A 27555-nucleotide genomic window follows, 5' to 3' on the forward strand; every position below is an offset into this window, starting at 1 on the left:
GCGGGGCGCGCGCGCGGCGTCTCTGCAGTGCGCGGGGGGGGCGCGGGGCGAGGGGGGGCGGCGCCGCCATCTTGGGCGCGGGGCGGCGGCGGCGGCGGCAGGTGAGGCGCTCCGCTCCCCTCCCCGCCGGGCTGCGCGGCCCCGTCCCTCCTCCCGGCGGCTTCCGGCGGTCGGGCTCGCTCTGCGGCCGCGCCCGGGCGGCGGCGGACCTGCTGCGGGTGACGGCTCCCTGGGCGCTGGCTGGGGGCTGGGGTCTGCAGGCCCAGGGGCGGCTGCAGGGTGGGGTGTCCCGCCGGCCGACCTTGGGAGGGACGCGGGGTGCTCCCGGAGCCGGGAGGGAGGGAGAGATCGGGGCCACCCGGTGGGCTTTTCTTCAGCTTCCTCTGAGGGGGTGCTGGGCGACCCCACCATTCATTCGTACGTTGCTTGTGGCTCAGGGCAGCTCTTCACAGCTGTTAATTCGCTCTCCGGCTGGAATATCTGTGTGGCAGCCCTGCGGTGCTGCACCGGGGAGGGTGGGGACAGGCTCGGGCTGTGTGTGGCACAGGAAGGCCGGCACCGATGCGTCAGGTCAGCCTGAGCAAAGGTTTTCTTCAGTCGGATCGGGCTGGAACTTCACCGAAAATTATTTGCCTGTTCTACTGATCCAAACGTGAATTAGCTGGGTCATGGCTTGCACTCTGCTTCCTCCCTGGAAAACCTGCTGAGGCAGAACGCAGCGCTGCTGATGCCGAGCTGCTTATTCTGAGGTTTAAAGCAGGCTCCTCTCCAGCGGCTCTTCTGGATGTATTTCCACATCCATTCTTCCCAGGACTAGGATTTGGATTCAGTAAAACTGAACTGCCTGTGTTTATCAGCCAGTGCAGTTGACTTCTCTCCCCACTGGGAAATGACTTGCTTTTGATGTAGTCTCTCCATAAGCTGTGTGAGTGCACGATCTGTTTTCTGCTTGCTTTAGTATGACAAAGCTGCTATCAAATTTTAGCCTCAGGCCGCCAAAATCTGAGCCTGGAACTTGCCCAGATAGGTGAGTCTGGACGACTTATGTGGCTTGGAAGTCTCGGTATTGCAGGCTTCTAACTGCTCATGGTGTTGTTTGGTTGGGCAACATTTACTTGAATGCTGTCAGAGCTGTAGCTACTGTTTTTTCCTATAGTAAAAGCTCTATGTGTCCCTGTGAGTTTTGCTTGGAGGGACAATCTCAAATCTGTAGAGATGCTGCCAAACTGTTACATATTTTTCCTGTCAGAAGGGAGGCATCACTCCTCTGCTGTAGGAAATGCCATGTTACTGACATCTAGTGACAAAGATACCTGGTGTTCTTTGGGCTGCAGAGTGGCCATGTTCCAGGGAGAGCACTGGGCTGTCTTTGAAGGGTATCATGGCCAGCTGCTTCCTCCTCCCAAAAGAGCACAGTTCTGGCTTTTGGAGACTTGAATCTTGAAGCTGTGAAGGGTCACATCTTGAGTTCTTTGAAAAACAGGGGACTGGACATGCCTTCTTGTTTGATACTCTTTTTTTTTTTTTTTTGAGCAACAGTCACCAAACAAAACAGGCTTTATAAAGAAACTTCCTGCAACCCTAGTTAAACTTTTCTTGCCTCATCCCTGGATCAAAAAAGGTCGAGTCAAGACTGACTTACGCAGCACAATGTCTTGCACTGGTTTTCTAAGCTTATTCTACTGAAGACCATTAGAGTATTTGAAGGCTGTTCCTGGGGCCAACTGGAGGATGGCCTGTGGTGCCAAAATATAATTGGTTTGTGAGGCAGAGTCTGCTTCTCTCCTTTAGTGAGTGACCTACTGAGTCAAAAGTTACTGGCAAGTCATGTATTACTTTGATCTTGGCAGGAGGTCAGCAGCTCAGCTAAAAGCTTGCAGGCAGAGGCACAGAATATGAAATGCAGTTATCTGCTCTCCAGTAAGAGTAGTGAGAGAAAAGCTGACACATCAGGGCACCTGGACCATTAATGGTCTGCAGAATACAAGCTCTTACTCAAACTCCACTCTGTGCCTCTAACCTCTTCTGTTAGAAGATGCATAGGAAGCAAATCACTGTTCAGGTTTCTAGCTCAAGAGTGAAAAGCCAGTTGTTCAAACTGACTTTAGAAATGCTTTGGTAGAAGTAGAAAAAGGCATTGGAGCCGTTCACATCAGGTTGGGCTCAAAATATTGCTGAGAGGTGTGTTAAATGCTGTATGTGTGATGTTTTACTGGAGTAAGGGAGCTTCTTGTGTTTCCCTGTGTCAGTATTTATCTCTTGTTACTCTTCAGACTGGCTGCGTGCAGTATGGCACGCAGAAGTGGGCTGTAGGAGGAGAGCCTGGTAAGAGAACGTGCTTCTCTTCCTGCCCACTGGTTATGGGGATTTGTGGGATTGTGCTTAAAATAGGAACAGTTTCTCTGAAACTGATGGGTTTATCTCAGGAGCTCTTTAGCTCAGGGTATGCCCCTTAAGTAAATTATGGAGCCTGTCTTCCCCAGGATGAAGTGATTGTAGCTACTCTTCTTTAAAACCTAGAGCAGCCCATGGCCTCCTGGAAAGTGGCTAATGCAGCCATCTAAGCAAAGCTTAGGTGCTCAGATTAGCTGGTGGGGTAATGGCATTGTTTTGAGCCTTAACTCTTGGGTTGATAATGGCTACTGCTAGCTGAAAGATGTGTTTTCTCAACAACTTCAGTTTGCCAGAGCAGCCTGACTAATCCCTCTCCTACTTCAACTGCTGTCACTTGTCCAAGATCATACTGATTTCTGGAATGCAGAAATGGTTGCAGTTGGTGATTTGCCTTCAATACCTCTCCTGATTTCTTCCTGGATAAAAACTCAGTAGCTAATGTACCTTGAACTGCTTAGTTAGATAAGCTCATTAATGCACAGAAGTCTTACTTACTGTTAAGTCAGAACCCAAACTGTCTTTTAATAGACTACTAAAAGGGTTGGTTGCTTTACACCAGCTTACTAACTGACTTGTGATTGCTGTTTCCTGGATGTGCTGTGTAGATTTGAGAAATCATCATTCCTGTTTGCATTCAGACTGAGTGATGTCTGTGCTGTAGGAAACTTTCAGCCCCTAAATGGGAGTGACAAAGTCCAAGTAGCTGAGTCTTGGGCTCACTACTGATCAACTTGTGTTTATTTGTACCCTGTACTGCATGGTACAGGATGAAGCTCATGGCCTGTCTCACAGTGGGGTTGTGGCCAAAAGGGCTCTGCAGGTTAGCAGGAGTCCTGACATCTGCTCTTCCAGCCTTGGTCAGTGGCTGGTTGAAGATTTACTTTCCCCACCTGTAGTGCCAGACTCTTTCTGGACTGTGGTAAGAGTATCACCCACACAGCTGGCTTGGGAAAATAACATCTAATCCCAAAGTTGCCTCCTAAAATGAATGGACAGATGTGCTCACTGGTGATGCTGCTGGTGCTCATCAAATCCTGGCGCAGCTGGGGTGATAATGTGAAACTGTAGTTATGTTGTTTCAGGCAGCCTAAGAACTGCTGCAGTCACATTGCTCCTGAGCAGTTATTCTTGAGCTGCTGTGTCACCACTGCACCTCTAAAGAGAGGACACAGAGGATTTGCTGAGCAGATACCATGAGAGCAAACAGGCCTGGCTTAAGAGTTCTTCAGCTTTGGCTTACACTGGACTTAGAGAAGCTGGCATGGAAGGATACAAAGAACTGTATTTGTGCTTTCCTGAGGCAGAAATACCAATATACCCAAAATTTATGGTGACTCTGGTACAATTAGGCTGTAAATGCATTACATTGCTAGTGACACATTTCTTTCAGATAGTTCCTAATTATTTTGGAGCTAGGACAAGTACTTCTTGCCTTGCATGTGAAACTGGAATTACTCCAGTCGTGTTCCTTTTACCACTGAAGAAAATGACTAAAAATTCACTGTTTTGCCTAAGCAACAAATTTGAGCAGATCAGCTTGCTTGTTTGTTTATTTGTGCAAATACAGTTATAAAAGGCAGAGAACTCTTTCAAAGTTTATGGTGTAGGTTGAAGCTACCACTGCCTGCTGGTGCAGGGAATGGTTAGTGGTCTGTGTGGTGTCATGTGAAAAACCTCAGGTTATGGGACAAAGGTATTGGAGAAAATAACTTCTTTTAATATCTGTATATCTGGGATCTAGGCTGCAATTCAGCTTAGTCTTTCATAGGCTAATGAACAAATGACTGATACTGCAGTTGTGTCTTATTGCTGGTGTGATGCTGTGGCTTCTCAATTAGAGAGACCATGGAAGGATGCTCTGAACAGAAACTTCAGCATTGGTACTCTGTGCAGTGGTGATTCTGAAAGAGTTGCTGCAGATAAACAGCTGCAGAGGGAACAAACTGTGCTGGTTAGTTGATTCCTTACGTGTGCCTTGTTTAGTCTAAGAAAGCTCTGTGCTGCATGTTGTTCATTTTCCTACAGCTATTTTAAGTCAGAATTGATGAAGTGGAAATGGAAGAGGAAGGCTGGGCTCTCACATGCTGCAGGACAGAGCTGCTGTATCTCCACTTGATAAATGCAGGTTTAGTGCCTCATCCCACTAGGTAGCTCCCAGTCCAGCCACTTGGATCCCACAGTATGTGAAAATGACAGTCCAGCAACAGGATCCCTGCCTGAGCTTGTGCTCCTGACTTCACCCATGCATTCCAAGTGGGTGGCACACTGAAAGGATGAAGTCTGACCTTTGGAGAGCCACCTGTTTTTAGATCAGACCTAATAAACAGAGCATTTTCCATCTATGATAGAAACAGTGGACAAAAGCAGTTTTTCAGATGATGTGCTTTATTATGTCTTTATCTTTCTCTGGACTCTCTTGGTTATAGTCTGCAGCTTACCTGCTGCAGACTGACTTCTGGGGCTTCCAGCATCTCCTGGTTGGTTGAGAGAGGTGTGCTTATTGCACATCCCCTGCCCAGTGGGAGCACTGAGACATGATTTGGGGCAAGTATGTGTGATTCTTAGAAAAGCGCATGTTACCGTATCAGTCACGGTAGGCCCAGCTAATCCTGCTGCTTTTCTCTTATGTAACTACTGAAATGCATTAAAATCTTTATCCCAGCCTTTGTTTTTATACATGTACTTTTTTTAAAATTTGGTGTCTTAATGCTAGAACTTTGCCACAATTGCTCTAAAGGTACATTTTAATGCTCTCATCTTCACTTGAGTAAAAAGGCATTCTGAAAAGTCATTTCCATGTAATCTTAACTCCTGGTGGGTTTATAAGCACGTATGCAAGTGTGTGGTCTGTCTATGATGTTCTTTATGCTCCTTTTCTGTTTATGGGTTGAAATGGAAGTATATAGGAATGTGAACACTTGGCAAGAAGGTAGGAGGCCTTAGGTATTTGTAGGAGCTGCATTCCGATGTTACATCTACCCTAGTAGCTGCTTGAAGAATGCAGAGTGCATTGGGAGAGGGCTGTTGTTACTAAATTAAAGTGATTAGTCACCAACTGGTGTGAATTCAGCATACATGTGGATTATCCCTGTACCTTAACTAGAATAAATCCATACACATAGTAAGTAGAAAACAGCTACCAGTGTGAAGCAGGTTGCCATATGTTCAAGCTAGTGAAACAGAAGGAGTGAAGCTGCAAAACTCTGAAAATGCAGCTGATGGATCATTAAACCAAAGGTTTCAGCTAGAGTCATCTTGGTTTCCAGGCACTTCATGGTAAACAGTGGAAGAAATGGTGGGCTTTGCTCTTAAGCTGTGTCTGACACTGAGATATTAGGCTGAGGAAACTCATTAGCAGTGTAGAGCAAACTCCCTAGGAAAGGCTGACTGGAGAGGAGCAGAATGAGTCATTGAAAGCTGATTGAGCAATGCTTTCTGAGTCATGTTGCTAATGCACAGGGAGCAGATGAACCCATCTCCTGTGCTGGAGTTTTTATTCTGAGGCCTTCTGATTCCAGCAGCCATGAGTCACTGAATGTCAGTCTCAAATTAATTTCAACCCCTGCAGTTCTTAACCACTGCAAGTACTAGGATCTTTAACTTCCACAGCTGATCTGTAAAGAAAACTTAATTATTTTAAAATATATGGAAGATTTGCTATGTCCGAACTGTACCACTAAAATCCTCATTCTAGTTAAAATGTAACCTTGAAATAGTTGAAAGGAGTATCTGTGAAACTTGAAGCACAAAGGAGGATCAAAACAAAGCAGGCTTATTTTCACTGCAGCCGCTTCAAGGAGAGGCATTGTCATCTTGAAGAGCCATTCTTCTTGCTGAGCTTTAAGCAACTTTCTTTTACATTCTGCCCTTTGTATAGCTTTCTGCTCTGTTCATAGATCTCTGGGCTACTTACTCCACCCCTTGAGTTTCCAGCTGTGTGTACATGCTTCCATTAGCTGATGGAAGTAATTCTGTGTGGAGAAGGAGTATAGTCACTCTGATCTTGTGTCTTAGAGGGATGTAATGCAAGTTGTGAATGAAAGACTGGAATGTTGTCCATGTTTCCTGAACTCCCATCATGGGCAAGCTTGGTGAAGGCTGACAGAGCAAAGTTCTGCACCAAACAGAACTTGCTGGAAGTTGTGTTGGTACCATTGTGCTGTCTATGCTTGTGGTGCCTGGAACTCTTCAAGATGCTGAACTGCAAAAGTTGAGCAGACCAAGAGATATCTGCTTAAAATTGTGGTAAATACCTTGAATAGTTGAGACCTCCTTGTTCTCTGATGCCATTGGATGGGAGTGCAGCTGGAGGTTTATACTGCTTGTATCCTTCAGCTACTGCAAATAACTGATTGGTGGATGGTACAGTTGGGTAAGTGGCTGGTACAGTTGAGTAGGTGGCTGGTATAGTTGGGTAGGTCAAATAAAACTCTTTCCTTATAGTCACCGTTTTTAGTCCATGTGACTTTGTTGGTACCTGAAAACAGGTATCAACCAATTACCAATTGTCTGACAGAAATCATTAGATAAATTGGACTTAAATGTGAATTCACGTTTAAGTTTTAGAGATGTAGTATTGTGGGTTCTTTCAGATTTGAGATGAATCATAACTCATATGGAGGCATTCTGCTGCTACATGTGAAATAATGCTTATGCATGTCTCAGTATGGTTGGCTGCCCATATAAAACAAGCAGTCAGAATGCTCCTGATCCTGTGGCCAATCTGTAGTAGTAGGGAAAAGTACAAGCTCAGGTGTTAACCAGGGCCTCACGTAGCACAGAGAAGCCCCTTTCTGATTTGAGCAAGTTCATTATCGAGTTGTTTTGCCAGTGTAGTACAGCAAGCACATATCAGCTGGCAGATCTCTGCATGCTTCTGTTTTGTACCATGCAAGAATTTGCAATGAGAGCACTCCTGGTCAGTAGTCGTGGGATGTGTGTAGATATGAGGGTATTCAGAGTAATAAGGGCAAAGTGGATCAAAGTAGACCAAAGACGTGCAGAGGGGACTACAAAATGGCACCCTAAATCCAAGAAACACAACTGTACAATGATGCATATAGGAGGTGTGTGGATGAAGTACCAAAGGCAATTCTGTAGCTCTGCAATATGAACCAATGCAGCTCTTAAATGTGTCAATGAAGGTGGAACCAGGTGCTAACTTTACATGGACACTCTGAAGCTTGAACTCACCTCCTGGGATGTTTTGTATAAGGAAGAAGCCAAGCATTGATGAAGAATTTTTGAAGACTAAAAACCTTTGAATCATAATTATCTACTCCATCAGACATGCTTTTACTAACATTTAAGACGAGGAAGCAGTTGACTCTGCTGCCTGGTACTGTGATACAATTAAAAATGCTGATTTTTTGCCTGTAACTTCAGCAAAGCTGTTAAAGAATATGTTCTAGACTAACATGAGAAAGCATGGCATCATTATTTCAGACAACATTTAAACTTTGTAGATCTTCCTAAGAGAAGGCTTTTCATTTCCAATGCAAAGCTTGATCAGCAATCTTCTACATGTTTTATAATAATGCAGTAAATACTCAAATCGAGGCTTTGTCAAAATCGACTGGTTGTCATGCTGGCAAAAGTCTTTGTCTTGTATATGCTGCATGTCTGATCCTGTTGCTTATCAAAGCAGACATTTCCTTTATACTAAAAATAGTGAAACAAATAACTTAAGCAGCATTAAAACCCAGAGGGAGATTATTTTTTTTTTTAAGACTAGGATGTGCTTTCTAGGATTCTTCTGGAAAGGGTTTGTAGGATTCTTATGATCCAGCTTTGGCCAGTTGCATAAGCTTCCAGGAAGCTGCTCTATACAATTCAAGTCTTAAAGAGATTGCAAGAACTCTTCATCTTTGATTGCAATAGTCCATATCTGAATGTGGAAGCCAGCACTGTAGAAGTCTGAAAACACATTCTTTTTTCTTATCTGGAGTGAAAAAACTAGTAAATAGGAAAGAATTTTCTGAAGTGGGCAACAAGTTGCTTTCACTGTTATAATGTTTCTCATTTTTTTAATTGTTTGACCTGTGTGAATGACCTTGCAAGTGTTTCAGCATCTGCCTGTCTTGTTGGGCAGTTGTGTTCAATTCTCCATGTTTTGGGTTTCAGCCCTGCATGTTACCTCTCGGTGGTGTTTTCATGCCTGTTAGGGCTGTGTGTGCTTTGTGTAAGTACCTGTGGGTCTGTGGTACAGCCATTTCTTTAAGTCTGAGAAATTTGGTTTGTTCAGTTGACCAGTGGGATTGTCTTCTGCTGTGGGGATGCTGCCCCTACAGTTTGTAGCCTTGTTCACAAAACAGTGAGGAGCCACAAAAGGCTTTTCTCACTCTAACTACTGGGAATCTTGGAGCTGCCTATGTCTTCACAGATTTGGTTACAGAGACTTAGAAGTAAATGAAATACTTGTATCCCAAAGTTATAAACTGTTATGGATGGGAATGGAAGCAAAACATATTTGAAAAGCTGTTCAGTGCTAATTGGAGTCTCAGACATGAAATTATGTTGGTGACAGTGCCACAAGAAACCAGTGACAAGTGGCAGAAGGCAGCCCATTAGTAGCCAGGGATACTTGACCAGTAGAATGGGGGAATAAAAGCCAGAAAGCTCGCTACAGAGCTTTGGGAAAACTGCTTGTGTCTTTCTATTTTGACTTAACTGACTTTTGGGCTCTTTTTTTTACTATTAATGAGCAGGAGCAGCCATCTGGAAGCTGAAGACCTGTGGCAGAGAAGTATGAGTAGTGTTATTCTTTGAGGACTCACTAGATTTAAAGTTTCTTTTTTGTCTTGCTGAAATTAAAAGTAGTGGCTGCACTATAAACCTTGGTTTAGCACAGAACTCAAATCTGCAGTTCTTCCTTCAGATGGGCAGCTACTGTAGTTTATTTGGTGTAACTTCTAGAGGGTACATTACTCTTGATAATCCAGAAGTCTTTTATTCTCTCTGATGTGTGCATTGTTTTTGTAGTCTCTTTTTTTCCTGACCTTTGAGGTGATCCAAGTCTGGGTCAGTTCAACTTTGTCATTGCAGCGTTCCTGTGCAGACACATATCAGTTCACTGTCAGCATCTGTCTCTAGGCTGGCCTCTCCCTATCCTTTTTACCCAGCCCATACTAGTGGGTGTAGGCTAACCCGCCCAGAGAGCACTGTGGAGAGGTTGTTATCTAATGCTCTGCAGTGCCCAAACGGAGCAGTTCCTGTGTGATCATCCAAGACCTGCCCTGTCAGGGTTGTAGTTCTCTTCTTGGGGCTAAGCCAACCAAGCAGTTGCTGCTTGTGGGTATTATGAATTTGACCTAAGTGAATATGAGTGCATAAGACTCCAGGAATGGGATTGGTGAGGTAGCTTTCTCCAAAGCAATCTTCCATTGAAGAAAGAGAAAATTAGCAGTTTAGGAAGGTAACTTCTGAGGGACTGTTTCTCAGTTCAAGTGAGCCATGACTGTGACCACTCCAGATGGCTCTCGGTTTGGATTCTGAAGTGTGACTCGATGTGGCTGCTAGGGACTATCAAAGGTTCTTACACTGATGTGTAAAAACTATATAACAGTGGTAATAAACAGAGATGTACTTGTTGCTAGGATCCCTCTGTCGTGTGGTAATAGGCTTGGTGACATGTCAGACATTTGTGTGAACTGCAATGTAAAAAGACTTAGGAATTATGGCTGATTAGTATCTCAGTCTTTAGGGAGATAGACACTTTATAGTAGAAGTAAGAGGTCTTTGATTTTCTTGTAGTTCTGTGTGTTTTTTTGTAGGCCTGTGTTTTTTCTCATATTCAGGAGGTATGTTTTGGATACTTGTCCTTGAGGCTTAATCTGTTTGTGCTGATTTTTGGAATGAGAAGTAAGAAAGCTTCTATTTCAGTGCCAATTTTGAGTATTAGTCCTGGCTACAAATTGTTTTTGTATAGCCTGCTTAAATATGCTCTTTCTTGCTTCAGATATTAAGCAACATGGGAAGTGAAGACTAAAGTTCCATCATGATCGGAGGCTTGTTCATCTATAATCACAAAGGAGAGGTTTTAATCTCTCGCGTCTACCGGGATGACATCGGGTAAGTGCTTCTGTTGCATCCCCAGTTTTTGCATTTTTGTCTCATTTTGGTGCAGTAAATAACACAGGGCTGCTTTGTTCTGCATTAGCTGTGCATGCATGTGAGACTGCAACTCAATTTTCTGCTCTAGGCTTAGCTTAGAATAAAGAAATTTAAGCCCTGGTCACCTACAGTGGAGGATGGCCTGCAGCCAAACCTGGGACTTTATTTTGGATGGTGGGGATCTGGCCATTACTCCACATGCTTCAGCAGCATGGATTGCCACTGTGCGAGCCTAGCTCACTGTAATCACTAAAACTGTACAGGAGCAGTAGTGTGAGAACTGTCTGCCACACACTATAGCCAGGGTTCTGAATTAGTTTCAGGCACTGATGTCTAACATCAAGTACAGACATGCAGAAGACTGTGGTCTTGGAAAGTTTTATTTGCAAGCAATCTCATAGCAGCCATGGCTGTACTGCTACAACTGGCTTTCTGTCCCCCAGCTTTGTATAGCAGCCTAGTATGGAAAGCTTACATTCATTGGGTAACTAAAGTTGTGGGAAGTCTTGAAAACCTTCAGTAGATTGTAGGTGTCTTGTTGCACTTCCCCCAAGCGTTATGATGCTCACTTAGACTGGATCTGTGTAACCCTTAGGCTTGCTAGCTTCTAGAAGGCATCTTAGTAAAAATGTGGTGTCTTGTAGGCAGTGATAGTGCTGCTTGTTCTGAAAACCTTAAATTCAAGGGTTTTGTGCATAACAGTACTCTTTCTAGTGGGTTTTCATTAGTGTCAGGCATTAGTGGAAGTTAGTAATTAAGTTGGCAGAATTAAGACAGAGCTAACAGAGGCAGAGCTGTGGTAGGTGCTAATTCAGAGTTCAGCGAGTGAGAGCCTTCAGGCCAATTTAGGAAAAGTAGTTTGTACCAGGTCTGCACAATGACTAGTGGTAGGATGTGCTGTGAAATAACTTGTTGCCATAAATTACAAAAAACAGTCAAGCCAGTCTGCCTTCAGACTACTCTGGTCTGAAGAGTATGTCCCTTCTGGTTATGGATTGTCTAGTGGAGGTTAAAAGTTGAGGTAGAACTCGTAGTATCTAGTCAAGGCTTGTACTGTTTCATTAAGGGAGTATTCAACATAGTGTCTGTAATGAGGCTTCACCTAATAAGCTTTTAAGCTCTTGGCTTGTTTTAGGTCAGCTAAGGCGAAGTAACTCTTCTAAGGTTGACTGAGTTATTCCAGGACTTCCACACCTATCTGAACCAAGGAAGCATTGTATTTCTCAAGCAGAAAGCCAGTGGCTATGATGCTTTGCCTCTTTTCTACTTTACAAACTCTGTCTTCAATACTTGTTAGCTGAAGCTCTTCAGAGCAACTCATATGACAGGACTGACTTTGTAAAGCTGGTATCACAGTGACTGAGTCAAGCCAGTCTGGATTATAGGTAACCTTGAAGAATATTTCACATGGGGGCTAGGGACACTTTAACTGCAGTTTCTGGCAAAAATATTTTGTGGTTTGCAAACTTGAAACACTTAAAAAACTGTTCTCAAACTGATGTTTATTCAAGAAGGCCTTTTGATTTAAATGGCACTATGGCTGTAGAGATGCAAACTAGGTATTTTTAATATGATCTTCTATTGCTTTTGCTTTTTATCTTGGCTCATTTCTCTTACAGAGTGAGTGCCATATATTCAGTACGTGATAAAGTACTTCCTGCTGGCTGGCCAGACAAAGCTAGAAAATGGGATTTCCTGCCTGATCCTATCTTAACTTTTTCATTTGGCAGAGTGCCAAAATATTCCAGTGTTTTCTCTAGTACTTGAGGAGTTGGTCTTCCTTTCAGTGAAATCATCTGTTCGGTTGTTGTGAAAGTGTCAGTCTTGTGACTTAGGTGGAGCTGGGGTTGGCTGTTAACCAAACTTGCTCCCAAGATGCTGGATTTCTTCTCAAACAGGCCTTCAGTGCTGCTTTCAATTTTTTTTAAATGTGTAGCCTTACACAAAAAGTTGTTATAAAATGGCTATATCTCATCTTGTGTAATCAAGAAACTGAGAGTCTTTCCATCTCCTAGTCTGAACATTCGCATTAATGCCAGGTCTGCTTAAATTTTTTAATATCCTAACCCTCAGTAGGAGTTAAGGAAAGGAATAGCTGTGATACTGTAGCTGGTACTCAACTTTGTAGGAGTTCTGTCTCTAACCAAACAGCTGAGTGATAGACTTCTAGCATGCCATACAATTCTTAAATGCTAAGCAGTAGTGCTGAGGGCTGAATCCACCCTGCTTGTTGGTAAGTAGTTGAATAGGAAAAGAGCATAACTGCTCCCTCTCTTCATGAGTGATTGACCCATAGGACTCTTTAGTCTTGGCCGTTGCCTTTGGCATTCTGAAGCCTCAGTTTCTGAGCTGGGAGATATTAAAGATCATCTGTGGTTATGAGAACACCTCCCCTTGTAGTTTAAGGGCCTTAAAAAGCACCTAGCTCAGATGTAATGACCAAAGTGACAAACAACAAGGATATCCTTCTTTTGTTAAAGGCAGAAGTACCACAAAACTTGAACTTTCTTTGCTTGCAACTTAGAATGGCTTTAGTGCATGTAGCGCATCTGTCCATATAGCAGCTAGCTGCATGTATAAGCAGCCTTACTAAAAAAAAAAAAAAAGGCAAAACACCATGCATATAATTCAGGATATCATGGAGGGTTCTGCTGTAATTTTCAAGTGCCTCATTCTTCAGTGACTTAGTCGTTGATGAACCTACCTGCGTTTAAGAATGCAGCTGTGTAATAAAACTTCAGCTATTTGAAACTGAGCAGCTTACATGACAAACTGCATGCACTTTAAATGTCGTAGGTGTTTGGTTTCTGAGCTTCTAATACATCACGTCAGCTTTGTGGCTCTTGATCCTTAAGGAAAAAGTGCAAGCTGGATAGAGCAGTGTCTAAATCTGTAGGATGTGCCCTATCTCTCCAGATGTGCTCCAGCTCTATCAAACTTGCTGTATTTCCTGTTGGCTGGACAAAACCAGAAAGCATCGATCCAAACATCGTCAAATGGGAAGTACTGTCACAGAAATTCCCACCCAGACTTGTAGCCCTGTCCTGAGGCAGACTGGGAAGAAGATACTTGATACTCTGCTGTCCCCAGGTGATGCCTCTGATTGAGGCTTTGGGGTTTTTCCACACCAAGGCCTGCTACCTATATTAGCAGAGCAGACTGTGATACAGGTGCAGTTCACCTGGACTAAATGCCCAGTTATCCCTAAAGTTCAGCCAAACACAAATCTGTCCATGCTGACAGCCTGACCATGGCATGTCAGTATTGTACCTTGTGAGGGCTTCATTGCTGCTGTAGCTTGTTGCTGTCCATCCAATACCACCTTGGCCTTTTGTGCCAAGGAGCAGGGGGAGGGGGTGCTGTTTGGTCTCTTCTTATCTCTTTGGATTCATTGTGCCTTGTGTGTGTGTTTCTAACCCTTTCTCTTGTTGCTGTCACTCCTCCTTTCTCCGCTGGCGCCATTTCTGTCCATCCCATCTCATTGGCTGCTGTAGCAATAGGTAAGAGACGCGTGGTAGGCCACAACTGGCACTGCACAGTGGGCACCTGGTGTGCTAGCAAAGCCTCCCTCACCTGAGGCTTCTCCTCTAGCTTGCACCAGTCTGGTGACTGGTTCTGGTGCTACTTTTAGTGGGTTAGAACTTGAGGCTGGGAGGGCTAATGCTCCAGAACAAGCTGAACTTTACTTGCAAGGCTTACTGGAGGGGAGGATTTGGGCTTTTAGATATTATTTTATAGTAGATTAAATTACTTTCTTATAGAAAAACTAAAGTAGAAATTAAATATTAATTTAACTCCAAATTGCAAACTTTCTGGAGCAATAAAACCTGAGAAGTATTCAAAAGCCGGAATTTTGCTTATGGGAGTGTGTTTACTGATGTAACTTCTACATATGTCCCCAGACCTTCAAAGAGCAAACACCTGCTGTGGTAGCATGTGTTCCTTGGAATATCCTTTGTTTTCTAACTTGGAACTGTGTGTTGGATTGTTGACAACCCTCAGTGCCTACAAGCATTTGTATGCCTGTATCCTTGCTTGCAAGGATGATATTTACTGTCTGCTCTCAAACGTGTTTCTGCATAATCAGTACCATGGCCTTGATGCTGCAGTCAAACCCCCTGTTCTACAGTGTCTGAGAGTATGAGTAATAAAGCACGACTAAATGAGTCTTGGCTTTGTGTGTAGACTGTTGCTTTAAGTTTTGGTCTTGTATATAAAGCACTTGGACTTCCTTCCTGTATTCTCAGGATTGGTGGACTTAATTTGGGAAGTTTATTCTGACTTTCAGTTACAGGATAAGGAGACCATTGTGCAAGAGCTGGCATCCAGAATGTCACTTGGACTCCTTGTGTAACAAGGAGGGCTTTTTCCCCTGTTGCTAGTGTATAGACAGTTTGGATCAAAGAGGGCAGCACCTATGGACAGCTTGCACAGCAGTTTTTCAGCACTGGGACAGAACCCTTGACTGTAAATGGTCCTGGAACATGCAATGCTGCTGAAATGTTGCACTGTGGGGACTCTTGAGTCCTGATGCAAGACACCTGTTCTGAAGCAGAGCAGTCTTGAGGTGACATGTAACTGGAAAGCAAATGGTGATCCTAATCCTCCTGCTGCTTTGAGCCTGTCCTCCAAGGTGTGTGGGGTATGGAGGCGAGCTGGATCTGCGAACTAAAGCTCCTTTCTGGAGTGTACCTGGGCACTGACATCTTTTGGGTGGCCTGAGCAAATTTTGCTGTTTTTTCCTTGGTTATATGTCTGGGAGCAACTGCCATTGACACGTATCTTGGGAGACTACAGCTTGCTTTGAGGCAAGAGTGTGAAGGCCTGGGCATGCAGAATAGACAATAATTAGGTGTTTGGTCAAAACTGGACTCTCTGAGCCATACATTGCTAATGTGTTTGTTTCCAGCTATGACAGTCAATTGGGAGTGCTGTCAAAATTAATTGAAGGGAAGGTTTCATTGCCATCCTACTCCAGATGGAGGCTTGCTTCTCCTTCTGACTACTGTTACACTGTGGTCTAAAGCTCCCTAGAGACAAGTAGCACTCTCTCTCCTTGAACTTGTGCAGAATTTAGTGTCTAACTCTGCTCAGAGCCTTCACTTGCTGTCTTAGAGACATTCCCAGGCACCCTCCCTAGGTGAGCTTGGTGTGTGTAGTTCAGCGTCTGACCATAATGGCAGAAGCAGAGCTGTGCAGCCAGCTGGTTTCGCATTCACTGTGCTGACTTGTTTTTGGTGGTGCTTTCGTAGGCGCAATGCCGTGGACGCCTTCCGCGTCAATGTCATCCACGCACGGCAGCAGGTGCGCTCGCCTGTCACCAACATCGCCCGCACAAGTTTCTTCCACGTCAAGCGCTCCAACATCTGGCTGGCTGCTGTCACCAAGCAGAATGTCAATGCTGCCATGGTATTCGAGTTTCTTTACAAGATGTGTGACGTGATGACTGCCTACTTCGGGAAGATCAGCGAGGAAAACATAAAGAACAACTTTGTGCTGATCTATGAGCTGCTGGATGGTGAGATGTTTCCCTTATATACTGTGGCCTATTGCCCTTGGTCATTCTGAAATCCTTACCTTAGTATGATATAGTAATAACCCTTGAAGTATTTTTAACATGTGTGGCAGAGTTCAAAATTACTTGTTCAGCTTTCTAATGCCACCTGTACTGCAAATGTGAATGGTACCTCAAGTCCATAGCCTTGTGCTGATTCCCTTCCCTGAAATGTTGGGAGCCATGCACTTGTACAACTGAGACAGCAGGTACTGGAGCTCAGCTTCTGAGGGGATCCTGTGTAGATGTCACGCTTTCCTTACCCTGAGGTATATCAAGAGGACTGTCAGTAGCACCTCTAAGGCCAGCTGGTGCCCAGGTGGCTCTAGCAGTGTATGGAAGCAGTCATCCCAGGCTTAAGTTGATTGCCCCTAGTAAGTTGGCTTTTGGGCTCAATTCTGAACAGAAGGAAATCAATAAAACCCAATGTGTGCTGTTCCAGCCCTACCTCCCCCACTGATACAGCTTCAAATTTTGGCACAGATTAATAATAGCATCCCTTCAGCTGCCTGTGATATCTGCCTGCTTGTGGAGGTTGCCCTTGAGCTGCCCCTGTTTCACATATCATGAGGACTTTGTGTTAGTTACCTTTGAATTTGTTTTCCAGACAATGCGCCACACGTGTGCGTCCTGGGATTCTTAGCCAAGGATCACAGTGACTGATGTTTTCCCTGTTCCCTCAGGGCAGACCAAGATACTGCCTGTTCTCTGCTTTGGTCAGTCACTGCTGCCTCCTTGCAGGCACAGTGAGATCAAACCTGCCAGTGTGGTGTTGCTCAGTATCACATTAGTGGTCTTCTTTCCCCTCTAAATCTCTTGTGGGTTGTTCCCTTCCTCTTTGAGGGGAGTAGGTGTGTACTGTGCCCTGTGTTTAGTTAGCATCTGTTTCCCTCCTACATTCATCCTGCAGTGCCACTACTCAGCTGTTGTTTTAGGCTTTGGTTTTATTAGATCTTCATAAGAACAAAACCTAAAAAAAATGCTGCAAAGATAAAATTGCTGTGGTGTTGAAAAAATTCTCTATTGTCCCTTGGATGCTTTTGGAAAAACTCCTCAGTGTGCCCTGTGCAGATGTCTAGGTTAGTTGATACTTAGTCCTGAGATCTGGTTGTGTTTAAAAACTGGAAAATTCATAATTTACACAGCTTTCTATCACCCCCTCATCTCAGAAGTGTTGCTCCAGGAGCTCAGTGTAGCAAGAATTACTCTTTTCCTTGTTAAGGAATGCTACAGTAGCTTATCCAGAAATTTAGGGTGTAAGCAGTGTCTGTGTACTAATTGCCTCTCTCCTTATAGTAGCAGCCTAGTTGATGGGTTTATACCTTGTAGCTGTGAACTGACCTTTTACCTTTCTGTAGAAATCCTGGACTTTGGCTATCCTCAGAACTCTGAAACAGGGGCCCTGAAGACTTTCATCACTCAGCAAGGCATCAAGAGTCAGGTAATCAGAGAATTTGGGGTACAGCACTGTTCTGCTGGTTAATTTTTGCTAAACCTGTTTAAGAGAGTATGGTCTTAATTACTGTTTAACCATTTGACCCATATGGAAGGAAGGTGCCTGAATAGATTGAGAACACCCTTGCAGGGGTTTATCTCAGTGGCACCTTGTTCTAGGTGTCCCTGTACTCTGCTACCTCATGTTCCCTGGCACACGATAAGATGCAGGAGGAAGAGCCCAGAGCTAGGATAATGTCAGTCCCTTGCATGTAAATGTGATTGCTGGCTTCAGGCTCTGCTCTGTGTCAGCTTCTGAGAGGATAAACAAATGTACCTGCTGAACCAGAAGTAGCCCTTTTGCATGTGAATCTCACTGAACAAGTCTGTTCTCCAGAGCTGTCAGGATTTCATGCCTGCATTATAATGAAGTATTCTTCAGCCTTGTGAATCTTGCTGTGAAGTCAGGAAGCTCATGTTGCTCTGTCTCTGCCTGTAACATCCTTACAGGTCAGTGTCAGTACAGCCTGAGCCTTCTTAGGTTAGAGATGAGAATCTCTGCTGTGCTTTTAGCATGGTGTTAACCCTTACAACAAAGTTTACAAGGAATTAGAAGATAAATTTCTTGTTGGGAAAAAGATGGTTAGTTGGACTGGTTTGGGGAATGTATTTAAACTAATTCTAATCCTACTCCAAGCACAGCCCTCAAAATTAGGTTTCCTGTCTCATGAGCTTATGCTTAACCTCTAAATTTGAAGGAAACTCATAGTCTGTTTCTCATGACCCCAAGGAATCTTGCCCACCATGTCCATCTGACACAGCTGTGCAAGTCAATAATAAGGACTTATAAGTCAATAACTTAGCCTTAAAGTTAGTCCTCTCCCCTGCATGGCAATGAGTCAGGAAAAAAAAAGGTGTGAGTCCAAAGTGAGGCAGTCTGTGGCAGAGTAAAGCTTCAGCCTCAGCTACAAGCAGAAGCAAAGGGCTAAACAAGAACCTGCATGGTGACTGTTCTTGTTTACATCAGCAGAGGTCAGTCTCTGGAGGCACTGTTTCAACTCAGTTCATCAGCACTGATTTCCTGAGAATTCCTTTTTAAACTTTTAATCTAGTAGCAAGATTATCTACATTTCAAAAGGAGGTGAGAGAGAGAAGCTGCCCCTGAGCAACATATTTCTTTCTAGAACAGCAGACTATTTTGCAACATGGCCAGATGTGAATGCATCCGGTCTCAATCCCCATCACGAGTCCTAGTGTAAATCTCTGACCTTCTGCAGTCTGACAGTTTGGACAGTCAGCACTGAGGATAGCTGAATCAGCTCCTGTTCCTAGGAAAACTCAAAGCTAACCACCCCCCTCACTTCCTTCCCTTGTTATTTTTGTTTTTGGTTTTTTTTTTTTTTTTTTTTTTTTTGCTTTTGTTGGTTTTAACAAACTTCTGTGCTTGTTTTTGTGCAAACCACTGTCACAGCATCATGCTTAATTCAACAGCAGGTTTAGTCCTTTCCTTACAAAGAGGAGTTTGGCTTTCAGCTTTACACAAGTAAGCAGTTCTTCTGCTCAGTATTGGAATTTTGTGCAGCCCAGTTCAAAAACCAGAATTAATCCATTGCAGGCATAGGATGGCAAGGGCACCACTTGAAACAGTACGTGCCATATTTCCTTGTCTGCTCTTTACTCTGGTCCTTCTAGCCTTCAGGTCCTCATTGATTTAGAGCCAGTTCACACAGGTACCCAGGGCCAAAATCTGGTTCTGAATCATCTGGCCTATCATCTGTGTTCCCTATCTTTGCCTAGTTCCTGGTGTTGCTTTCCTTGGGCTTGTGTACTGGGGAATTTAAGGAGCAAAATCCACTTATGGCAAACTTTCCAAACTCTACTTTTTGATTTTGTTCTCAAAGAAATATTGGAGGTGTACTGAGCTGCTGTGATCTGAATGCCTCCCTGTATGGCTACAGTGATCTTTCCAGAGCAGGTGATCTTGAAATGCAAGATCTGTTTTATTCGCTTTGAAAGCGTGTCTGAAACTGCTGCACTGCTTGCCAAGGAAAATACCTGTGTGTTCTGGGAATTAAGTGATGTGCCACACAGGTTTTTTAGGTATTGGTATGCAACATAGTTTTACTTCTAGTCCCTACAATTGAAGTAGACCACCACTCAAATGGCAGGACTGCAGGCTGTGCTAATGTCATATAGCAGAATTGATGAAGCCATTGACTTGAATATCCTCCTCCAACAGAGGCTAAATCTTGGTCTTACAGCTTGAGGTAGCTGTGCTTCATGTACTGTTCTCACTGTTAAGATGCTATCTGCATTTTTCCAGACTTCACTAAATAGATGTACACTATAATTTTCTTCCCTTCCAAGTTATTTCTAGGTGTGTGCGTTGGTCAACTCTTGGTGTTTCCACAAACTATAGATACACTTCAGTGCTGAGATGCTGGTGTTACTTTTTAAAGTGGGCAGAGGGCTCTTCACTAGCTGAAAGATCCCCGCTGAAACCTGCTGGTAGCTAGCTGTCTTTAACCTAGTCAGCATGCTGGCAGCTCAGCACAAGGCGGGTATTCTTGGGCCATTTTAGCTGATTTATTTGTTCAGCTCTGAGAAGCACCTGCTCCTGAGAAATTCCAGAGCCAAGTGTCTTCAGTGCCTCCCTTAGGGAATATTCCTGCTGGGTGGTCTCAACTTCAGCAGCTGCTTCCAGATCCATCCAGTCACTTTACAGAGTAGGTGTCAGGTCAGGGTACTGGTGCTGTTGCAGGAGTTGAGAATGTCATGACATTATCAACGTCTCTTTGGAAGATAGAGCACTGGGAATTAAATCTATGTGTTCTTCTAAAGCCTGAGAAAAGCATTGAACAAGACAGTGCTTTTTTTGTGGGACAGACAATAGAGGTATTTTGTGTACTGTATTGAGCACTTACTTAGGCAGTTCTCAGGGGAATATAAAACTGTCTCTTAGATGATGAGACAGTGCCGGTGCTTGCTCAGGAGCTGACCTTGTCTGTGGCAAGAGCGTGTGTGAAGCTGAGATCATGTACTGCCACCCTGTGGGCCTACTGCAGGGCTGCTGTGGAGAACCCACTTGTGTCTTGTGTAGTTGTTGTGGTGGAATAGCAGAATTAACAAGAATACCACTTTATACAGGACCCATCATCTGGGCATCTGTGGCATGATAGACATCCAGGATTTGCATTAGGAACACCATCATGAGTCTGTTTTGCAGAGAAACATTATTGGGAGTGGTATTTTGCCTCTCTCCCTCTGCTCCACGTTGCGTTTGGATTGTCAATAATGGGCCAAGTCTGAAAATTCATGTCACTACTTGGAGTACTGGGTTTCCTGCAGGGAGCTAAAGGTCAAAATCACTCATCTTGTTTGTGCTAATTAGCTACCTAATTAACAAAGAGCTGACCTGCTTTTTTCCTGTCCTCAGGTAGCCTTAAGCCTAATCTGCCTCTTTCTCCCTTCCTCCCTTCTCTTGCTATTGACCTGCTTGCCTGTTAACCCTGTCTACACTGCACTTGCTACTATACACGTACTTCTTGGCTTTCTGCGTGTGACTGGACCCCACCTCTAGCATCAGGTAGGAAATGTCTCTGTGCCTCTCAGCACAACCCTTGGTACTTTCCAGAAGTTTAGAGCCTGGGTGCTGTTAGATGCATTTTGAGTTTGTGTTGGCATGTAACTTTTATGACTGTAGTTATTAAGAAACAGGCCCTGGGGATGAGCTCTCCTGTGTCCCTGGGGTTTCATGTTGGATAAGGGTGTGAACTGCTACATCAATCCATGTTGAGCTTCTCTGCTTAATATGGATTTACGTGACAGTCTGAGATTATTTGAGTGCCATTGGTGGAGCCCATGCTTCCCTTTACTAAGAGTAGCCTAATGGACTTGCTAGCAAAAACAGAACATTCCCTGCTGTTGCTATGGCAAATTCTTGGTTAGACATAGAATTTGATGTTCTGAGGAGGGAATGACCAAATCATGTGAGGTGTCACAGCACCTGTGTCTAAGTGACAAAAACTTCTATGTGTAGTAAATGGCAAGTGTTTGCTCTTAGATTCAGAGCAAGTTTTTTTAGTCTTTGAATTTATTTAGAGGAATTTATTTGTATCTAAGGTGTCATTTCTTCTCTTCAGACCAAGGAAGAGCAGTCCCAGATCACCAGCCAGGTAACTGGACAGATTGGATGGAGACGTGAAGGAATCAAATACCGTCGCAATGAACTCTTTCTTGATGTGCTGGAGAGTGTGAATCTCTTAATGTCCCCACAGGGTAAGTAGGTGGTGTTGAGCTGGCATCCTTCTCCTCAGGGTTTGTGAGAAGTGACTCTTGTAAGCATTCTGAACTGTGATTTTCTCTAACCAGGTCAGGTTTTGAGTGCCCATGTCTCTGGCAGAGTGGTAATGAAGAGTTATCTGAGTGGAATGCCAGAGTGCAAGTTTGGCATGAATGACAAGATTGTCATTGAAAAACAGGGCAAAGGGACTGCGGATGAAACGGGGAAAAGGTAAGAGGTTTGGACCTGGTGACCACTTGCCACCAGGGACTCTTATGAAAGGGCAGCCCTTAATAGCTTTTCTGATCTGACAGACTAAAAGCTGGGTTTTTTCCTTCTCTTCAGATGGTACTGCTAATTTTGGGTAGAGTAGTTGCCATGCAAGCTACCATCCTGAAGGCTTCAATACAGAGGGCTTCTCTACAGTTCTTTAAGTATTAAGATTCAGACAGAGTTTTAAGTGTAGAGTTCCTGCACCTGGAAACACTTCCCCAAGATGGATTTTCCTAGAATCTGTATCTCTAGCAGTTTTGCTCAGTGCAGAGACTATCAATCATAAAAGCAGCAGCTGTTCTCCCAAGAAATAGTGAAAGAATCCCTGTGCCTGCTTTACCTGGACTGTTCCCACAAAGTAGAACAAAGACTGGAGAAGCCCCTCTTGCTGATTACAGGTGATCAGTGGTTGTGTGAGTAGGAAGCACATCCTTTATGAGAGTCCAGCTACCCTCCCTCCCAGCTGCACCTCAGTCAGTATCCACATTGAAGCTGAAAATAGCTCTTAACACCTCCTCCAGCTTTCCTGCTTGGGGTGAAGAGATAAAAGCAACGAGACTGCCACTTTCCTCTCACTAACCATTTGCAACTCATCTGTATTTCTCTTGGTTGTCTTTTTTTTTGTTTTTTTGCTGACCCCCAGTGAATTGGGAAGGTAGATAATCTGCTTCAGCTTTGTGTGCACTCTGCTCTCCCTCTGTCTCTTGCTTTGTGTGACTTGTGCATGTAACTTGGATCTCAGACACTTTCCGTGATGGTTCCTGTAAATGGAGCTGAGCTACTGTTTGCTTGTCTCTCAGAACCAAGCCAAGAGCTATCACTTCACTGTCACCTTTAAGCCATCTTTCCTGTACCTGAACTGAGCTAGTAAAATAGATGGGCCTGAGATGGCTGATGGGCCCAGTGAGGATTTACTCTAGTGAAAATATCAACTACACAGGCCTTAAAGAGTCGGTACACTGCCCCAAAGCTCCTGTGCCAACTGCCTTTGCTAGTAAATATGCTATTTTTTTGAGTTACAGAAGTAAGATGAAAGGGATTCTTGGTAGGTAGTTCTGTGATTATACAGGGGGCATCTCCAGCTTGGAGACATTACTATCCAGAAGCATTTAGTTATGAGGTGACCAAAAGGGACAGCCGCTTTTAGTTGCTTTTTGGGATCTAGCTTGTCACAAGGCCAACCCTGAGTAATGCTGCCTGAGACCTGGAGCAATCCTAGGCAGAAGGCTTTCTCAACTGTTTTGCAAAGAAACAGAAATCAGTTCACTAACATTGGTTGTCATCTGGGCAACAGATTAGGAAAGACTAACTCCTCCTTTTGAAACATAAACCACACCACTGGTGGTTGTGTAACTAGACAGCCAGTCAGCCTGGGGTCAGTCTGCTTCCCTTTGTGTAGGTAGTGGTGCTTCCTAGGACAACTTAACCTGCTGTAGTTCTCACACTGTCTTGGCATATTGGCATGGTTGTCCTGTTACTTCCAACAATTGAGGCAGCCTAGATACCACAGTGATACACTGCTGCACCTTCTCTACACTGATGCCTCTTCTGTTGCTCCTGCCTTCTGGTCCCTCTCAGTAGCTGAGGGGTTTTGGCTGGCCTAGGACCTGTATTTTCAGGAATTAGTACCTGGCACAAGTTCAGTGCTGGCAGTTTAGACTGGTGCACATTCATGGACAGGTGGTAATTCTTCAGATTTTTAGGAGAGATGTACAGACTTGTACATCACAATATCATGGTTTTGGCGATTTGGTTCAGAATCAAACCACCTGCTGGCAGTGTGGAAATGAACAGCTGTGAAGAGATTCCTGAACAGGAAGACTCTGAACCTGGCATTTCCTGGCTGTGTGGCAGTGGGATAGCTTTGTGGACAGGAAAGTGTTTCCTCTCCTTTGAACTATGCTGTGGGAAGACTTGGGCTGGCAGAGTTGCCTTTGCAGTACTGAGTGCTGCTGGCAGGCAGACCCAAGCATTGTGTTGCTGGCTATGACAGAAAGGTGCTCTTCTAAGCTCTCTCTTCTTTGAGGAGAGGAGGGAGAAAATTCTTTCAAACAAGCTTCCTGAAATACAATTTTTGTGGTGGTGAAACAAGGAAAGTCTGAGCCAAGAGGCTGCTGTCCCCTAAATCTCTCCCTGCCTCCCCATTTCCTGGACACCTGCGATGGCAAGATGCTCTGTAGAGTAGTTTCTGCCTGAACAGATTTTGACTGCACCAAGATACCAGAGCTGCAGCTTGTGCTTCTCTGTGTTTTGTGTTTTTAGCGGCAAACAGTCAATTGCCATTGATGACTGCACTTTCCACCAGTGTGTGAGGCTCAGCAAGTTTGATTCCGAGAGGAGCATCAGCTTCATTCCACCAGATGGAGAATTTGAGCTTATGAGGTACTGTGGGTGGAGGGTGAACAGGCTGGTGTTGGCATCTGCTTGCTGCTACAGTAGTGTTGCTGCTCCCAGGCAGACTTGCAGCCCTTGAGCACTTAAGAAATACACACTTACCACCCCCTTTTTAGAGTAGGATCTGTAGGGTGTCCCACAAATCCATCTGTTACAAATGTGGAAGCCCAGCTGTGTTTAGTTTTCTTTGCCACAACTATAGTGTTAGATTGGGTTTTCTTGCTTTTGAGCTTGTTATATCTGTTGTTTTTAGTGTTTAATACTCGTGTCCTTGAACAAGGCTGTTGGCAGGAACCAGATATAAGACTTGAGACACAAAAAACCATTGCTGCCCTACAGCAGCACAGATCTTAACTGCTATTTCCTTCTGGCATGTTTCCCTTTCTGGATGATGTTTCTAAGCTGTTTGGCATATTCAGAGGCTATCTCTTCAGGAGGGTGATACAGTTTGAGGCCTAAGGGAGTTAACTCCTCCCCAGAGTTCACTGTAGCTTCCATCCCTGCAGATACCGAACCACGAAGGACATTATCCTTCCCTTCCGTGTGATCCCACTGGTGCGGGAGGTGGGCCGGACCAAGCTGGAAGTGAAGGTGGTGATCAAATCAAATTTCAAACCTTCCTTGCTAGCCCAGAAGATAGAGGTAAGAGGAAAAAAAACCCACAAAACTTGGTATCTTGTGCCTGGAAGTCATGCCTCTAGTTTATGTCCGCTGCAGTGGAGTCCTCACAGATGAGTCTTCAAGCTTGAACAGGGCTAAAAAAGTGAACTGAGTTATCTCTTAGATGTGTGGTGCTGCTGTTTTGTGGGAAGGAGGTGCTGTAGAGTAGGGAGGTGGAAGCTGTTTTCATTTGCACAGCTCCCTTGGCAGGGGTCTCATTCCATCCCTGCAGCAATTGTTCATTTAATTCCTCAGCCACTGTGAAAATTTCATTGTCTTCTGTCTGCACGATCTGATGGTATGTCAGACAGGCTGTGAGCTGTGTAAGACAGGCTAGGGGTGGCTTTGCAACTTAGTCCCCATCTGAGAAGGCTTACTGGTGCAAGGCTGGGCTGTCCAGAGCCTTTTGCAATGCCTGGCATCCTTCCTGAGATCATCTTCCCAACATTAGCCAGGATTCCGGCAGCATGGCCATCTCTGCCGTGTTCCTTACTGACCTTTGTATATTATAAAACTGTGAACATGCTTTCTTCAAAGCAAGAAACTGAAGAGCTAGCTTAGGATGCCATGTCATAGCTGATGTTCTCTGGGCCCTGAGCTGAGAGAGAGAAGGTGCAAGGGGTGCAGGACAGACCATCTGAGACTGCCCAGAGTGCCCAGGCTGCAATCTCCTTGCCCCTGCTTACCAGGCTGTGCCTTCCAGGTCCGGATCCCAACACCCCTCAATACCAGTGGAGTGCAAGTCATCTGCATGAAAGGGAAGGCGAAGTACAAGGCCAGTGAGAATGCCATTGTCTGGAAGTAAGTGAGCATGTTGCAGGGGCAGGGTCTGTTTAGTGCTCCTGTCTGCCCTGAGGTTATGTAGTGAGGGGGGCATAAACTCTGGCACCTTCTCACTTCTGAGCTTTCTCCAATAGGATAAAACGTATGGCTGGAATGAAGGAATCCCAGATCAGTGCGGAGATTGAGCTGCTGCCCACCAATGACAAGAAAAAGTGGGCTCGACCTCCCATCTCCATGAACTTTGAGGTGAGTACCTGTCTGCCTTTCAGGATGCACCCAAACTTGGAGAAGCTTTGTCAGTCCCTCTTGGGAGTTACACAGGTTTGAGCATCCCCTGTGACAAGCTGACAGGTGAGGTCAGCCAGATGGTAAAGGTAATGGAAGCCACGAGAGTCTGGCACCATGCATGCAGGGAGTAGGGAAGGGAACAGTGGCTCTTGATGTCTGTTTCTAGATGCATTGCTCAGGGTTCCTCTGGCATTTGTCTACAGAGAGCATCTTACCCCCATTCCAATGCTCTCTGTTGCCTTTCCCTCTCTCAACAGGTCCCATTTGCACCCTCTGGGCTGAAGGTGCGCTACCTGAAAGTCTTTGAGCCAAAGCTGAACTACAGTGACCATGATGTGATAAAATGGGTGAGGTACATCGGCAGGAGCGGGATCTATGAGACCAGATGCTAGCCCCAGCAGGCTGGCGGGCTCCCTCTTCTCCAAGCCATGCTCTGCCTCTCCTCAGTCTTCAGCTACATTCAGAGATGTCTGCCTGGCCCCTCAACGCAGATTGAAAGACCCTGTGGCTCACCCCGGGAGTGGACTCGCCTGCCCGTGTTCAGTTACCACCCACGCTGCAGATGAAGTTCAGAACCCAGTCGTGTGCAGGGCTGCAGTCAGCCTCCTGCTCCCCGTCCCAGGGTGGGCAAGGGCTAGTCTAACTCCCATCCTCTCGTGATCTTTCTAGGGAACGTCCACCATTAAACTTCTCTTCTGTTGGTGTCTCACTACTTGCATCATATCCTAGTATTTTTGAAGTTCTTGTGCATATGTACTCGTAGAATAGACCTAAACATAGACTGGACAAATCTGAGTTGAAGTTACCCTGGCTTCTGTACTAGCTATTGCTGTTGTGGTAGATGTTGCTGGCCAGTCTGAGATGTCTGTGGGGTGGCGAGTTTGTTGGGCCCCCACCACAGGAAGATGGTGGGCTCACCAGATCTCACCACCACCTTATTTCTTGCAAAGTTGTCAGTATAGAGTCCTGCCGTGGGAAGGTTTGTGACCAAAAAGGATGATGAGGGTTTAGGCTCTTGCTGGTGTGTATGTGTGTGGCACAGCATTTCAGGTCCTTGGAGCATTTACCCCTACCCACTGCTGGCTTGAGCCAGTCTGTCCTTTCCAGACAAATTGGAGACGTGGCCCCACTGTCCCAGGGAGTGTGGGTCAGCTGAGCTCTGTCAGGATGTGAACAGGGTCTTGTCCTTGGGGAATCCAAATGCAGTTGGCAGTTAGAGCTCCCTGACCCAGCCTGCCCTCTCCACACTTCTACCAAATGCTTCTGGGCCATAGGAATGCTGCTGCAACCCACAATCCTGCTTCTGGTAGTGTGGTCTCCATTTTGTACACTTTGTGATTTGTCCAGCTCTGAATCTAATAAAGTATGTAGAATGGAGAAG

General features: G+C 44.8%; 1 protein-coding gene across 4 annotated transcripts; it reads left to right on the forward strand.

Annotated features, from left to right (window-relative positions):
• The first annotated feature begins 44 nt into the window (after positions 1–44).
• On the forward strand, positions 45–27554 carry AP2M1 (adaptor related protein complex 2 subunit mu 1). Of its 4 annotated transcripts, XM_085587958.1 has the most exons (12): positions 45–101; positions 959–1027; positions 10352–10464; positions 15759–16024; positions 17419–17501; positions 21637–21772; positions 21866–22007; positions 24312–24431; positions 24950–25085; positions 25807–25904; positions 26021–26132; positions 26432–27554. In XM_085587958.1, exons 3-12 carry the CDS (start codon positions 10391–10393, stop codon positions 26564–26566), a joined length of 1302 nt encoding a protein of 433 aa, XP_085444084.1. In that variant the 5' UTR covers positions 45–101; positions 959–1027; positions 10352–10390; the 3' UTR covers positions 26567–27554. The 4 variants fall into 4 exon arrangements, with proteins under 4 accessions (XP_085444084.1, XP_085444083.1, XP_085444081.1 ...); XM_085587957.1 differs by lacking the exon at positions 959–1027 and having other exon boundaries at positions 45–218; XM_085587955.1 differs by lacking the exon at positions 959–1027.
• Position 27555: the final 1 nt, after the last annotated feature.

The sequence above is a fragment of the Lonchura striata genome, chromosome 9 (assembly GCF_050655825.1).
Source record: "Lonchura striata isolate lonStrDom1 chromosome 9, ASM5065582v1, whole genome shotgun sequence".
Classification (NCBI taxonomy): Eukaryota; Metazoa; Chordata; class Aves; order Passeriformes; family Estrildidae; genus Lonchura; species Lonchura striata.

Excerpts from the sequence above, each read along its gene's own strand:
- AP2M1 (XM_085587957.1), top strand. The coding sequence starts at position 10,391 with ATGATCGGAGGCTTGTTCATCTATAATCACAAAGGAGAGGTTTTAATC. Across the intron at positions 21,773-21,865 it reads TCTCTTAATGTCCCCACAGG|GTCAGGTTTTGAGTGCCCAT; the intron begins GTAAGTAGGTGG and ends TTCTCTAACCAG. Across the intron at positions 25,905-26,020 it reads GAGAATGCCATTGTCTGGAA|GATAAAACGTATGGCTGGAA; the intron begins GTAAGTGAGCAT and ends TTTCTCCAATAG.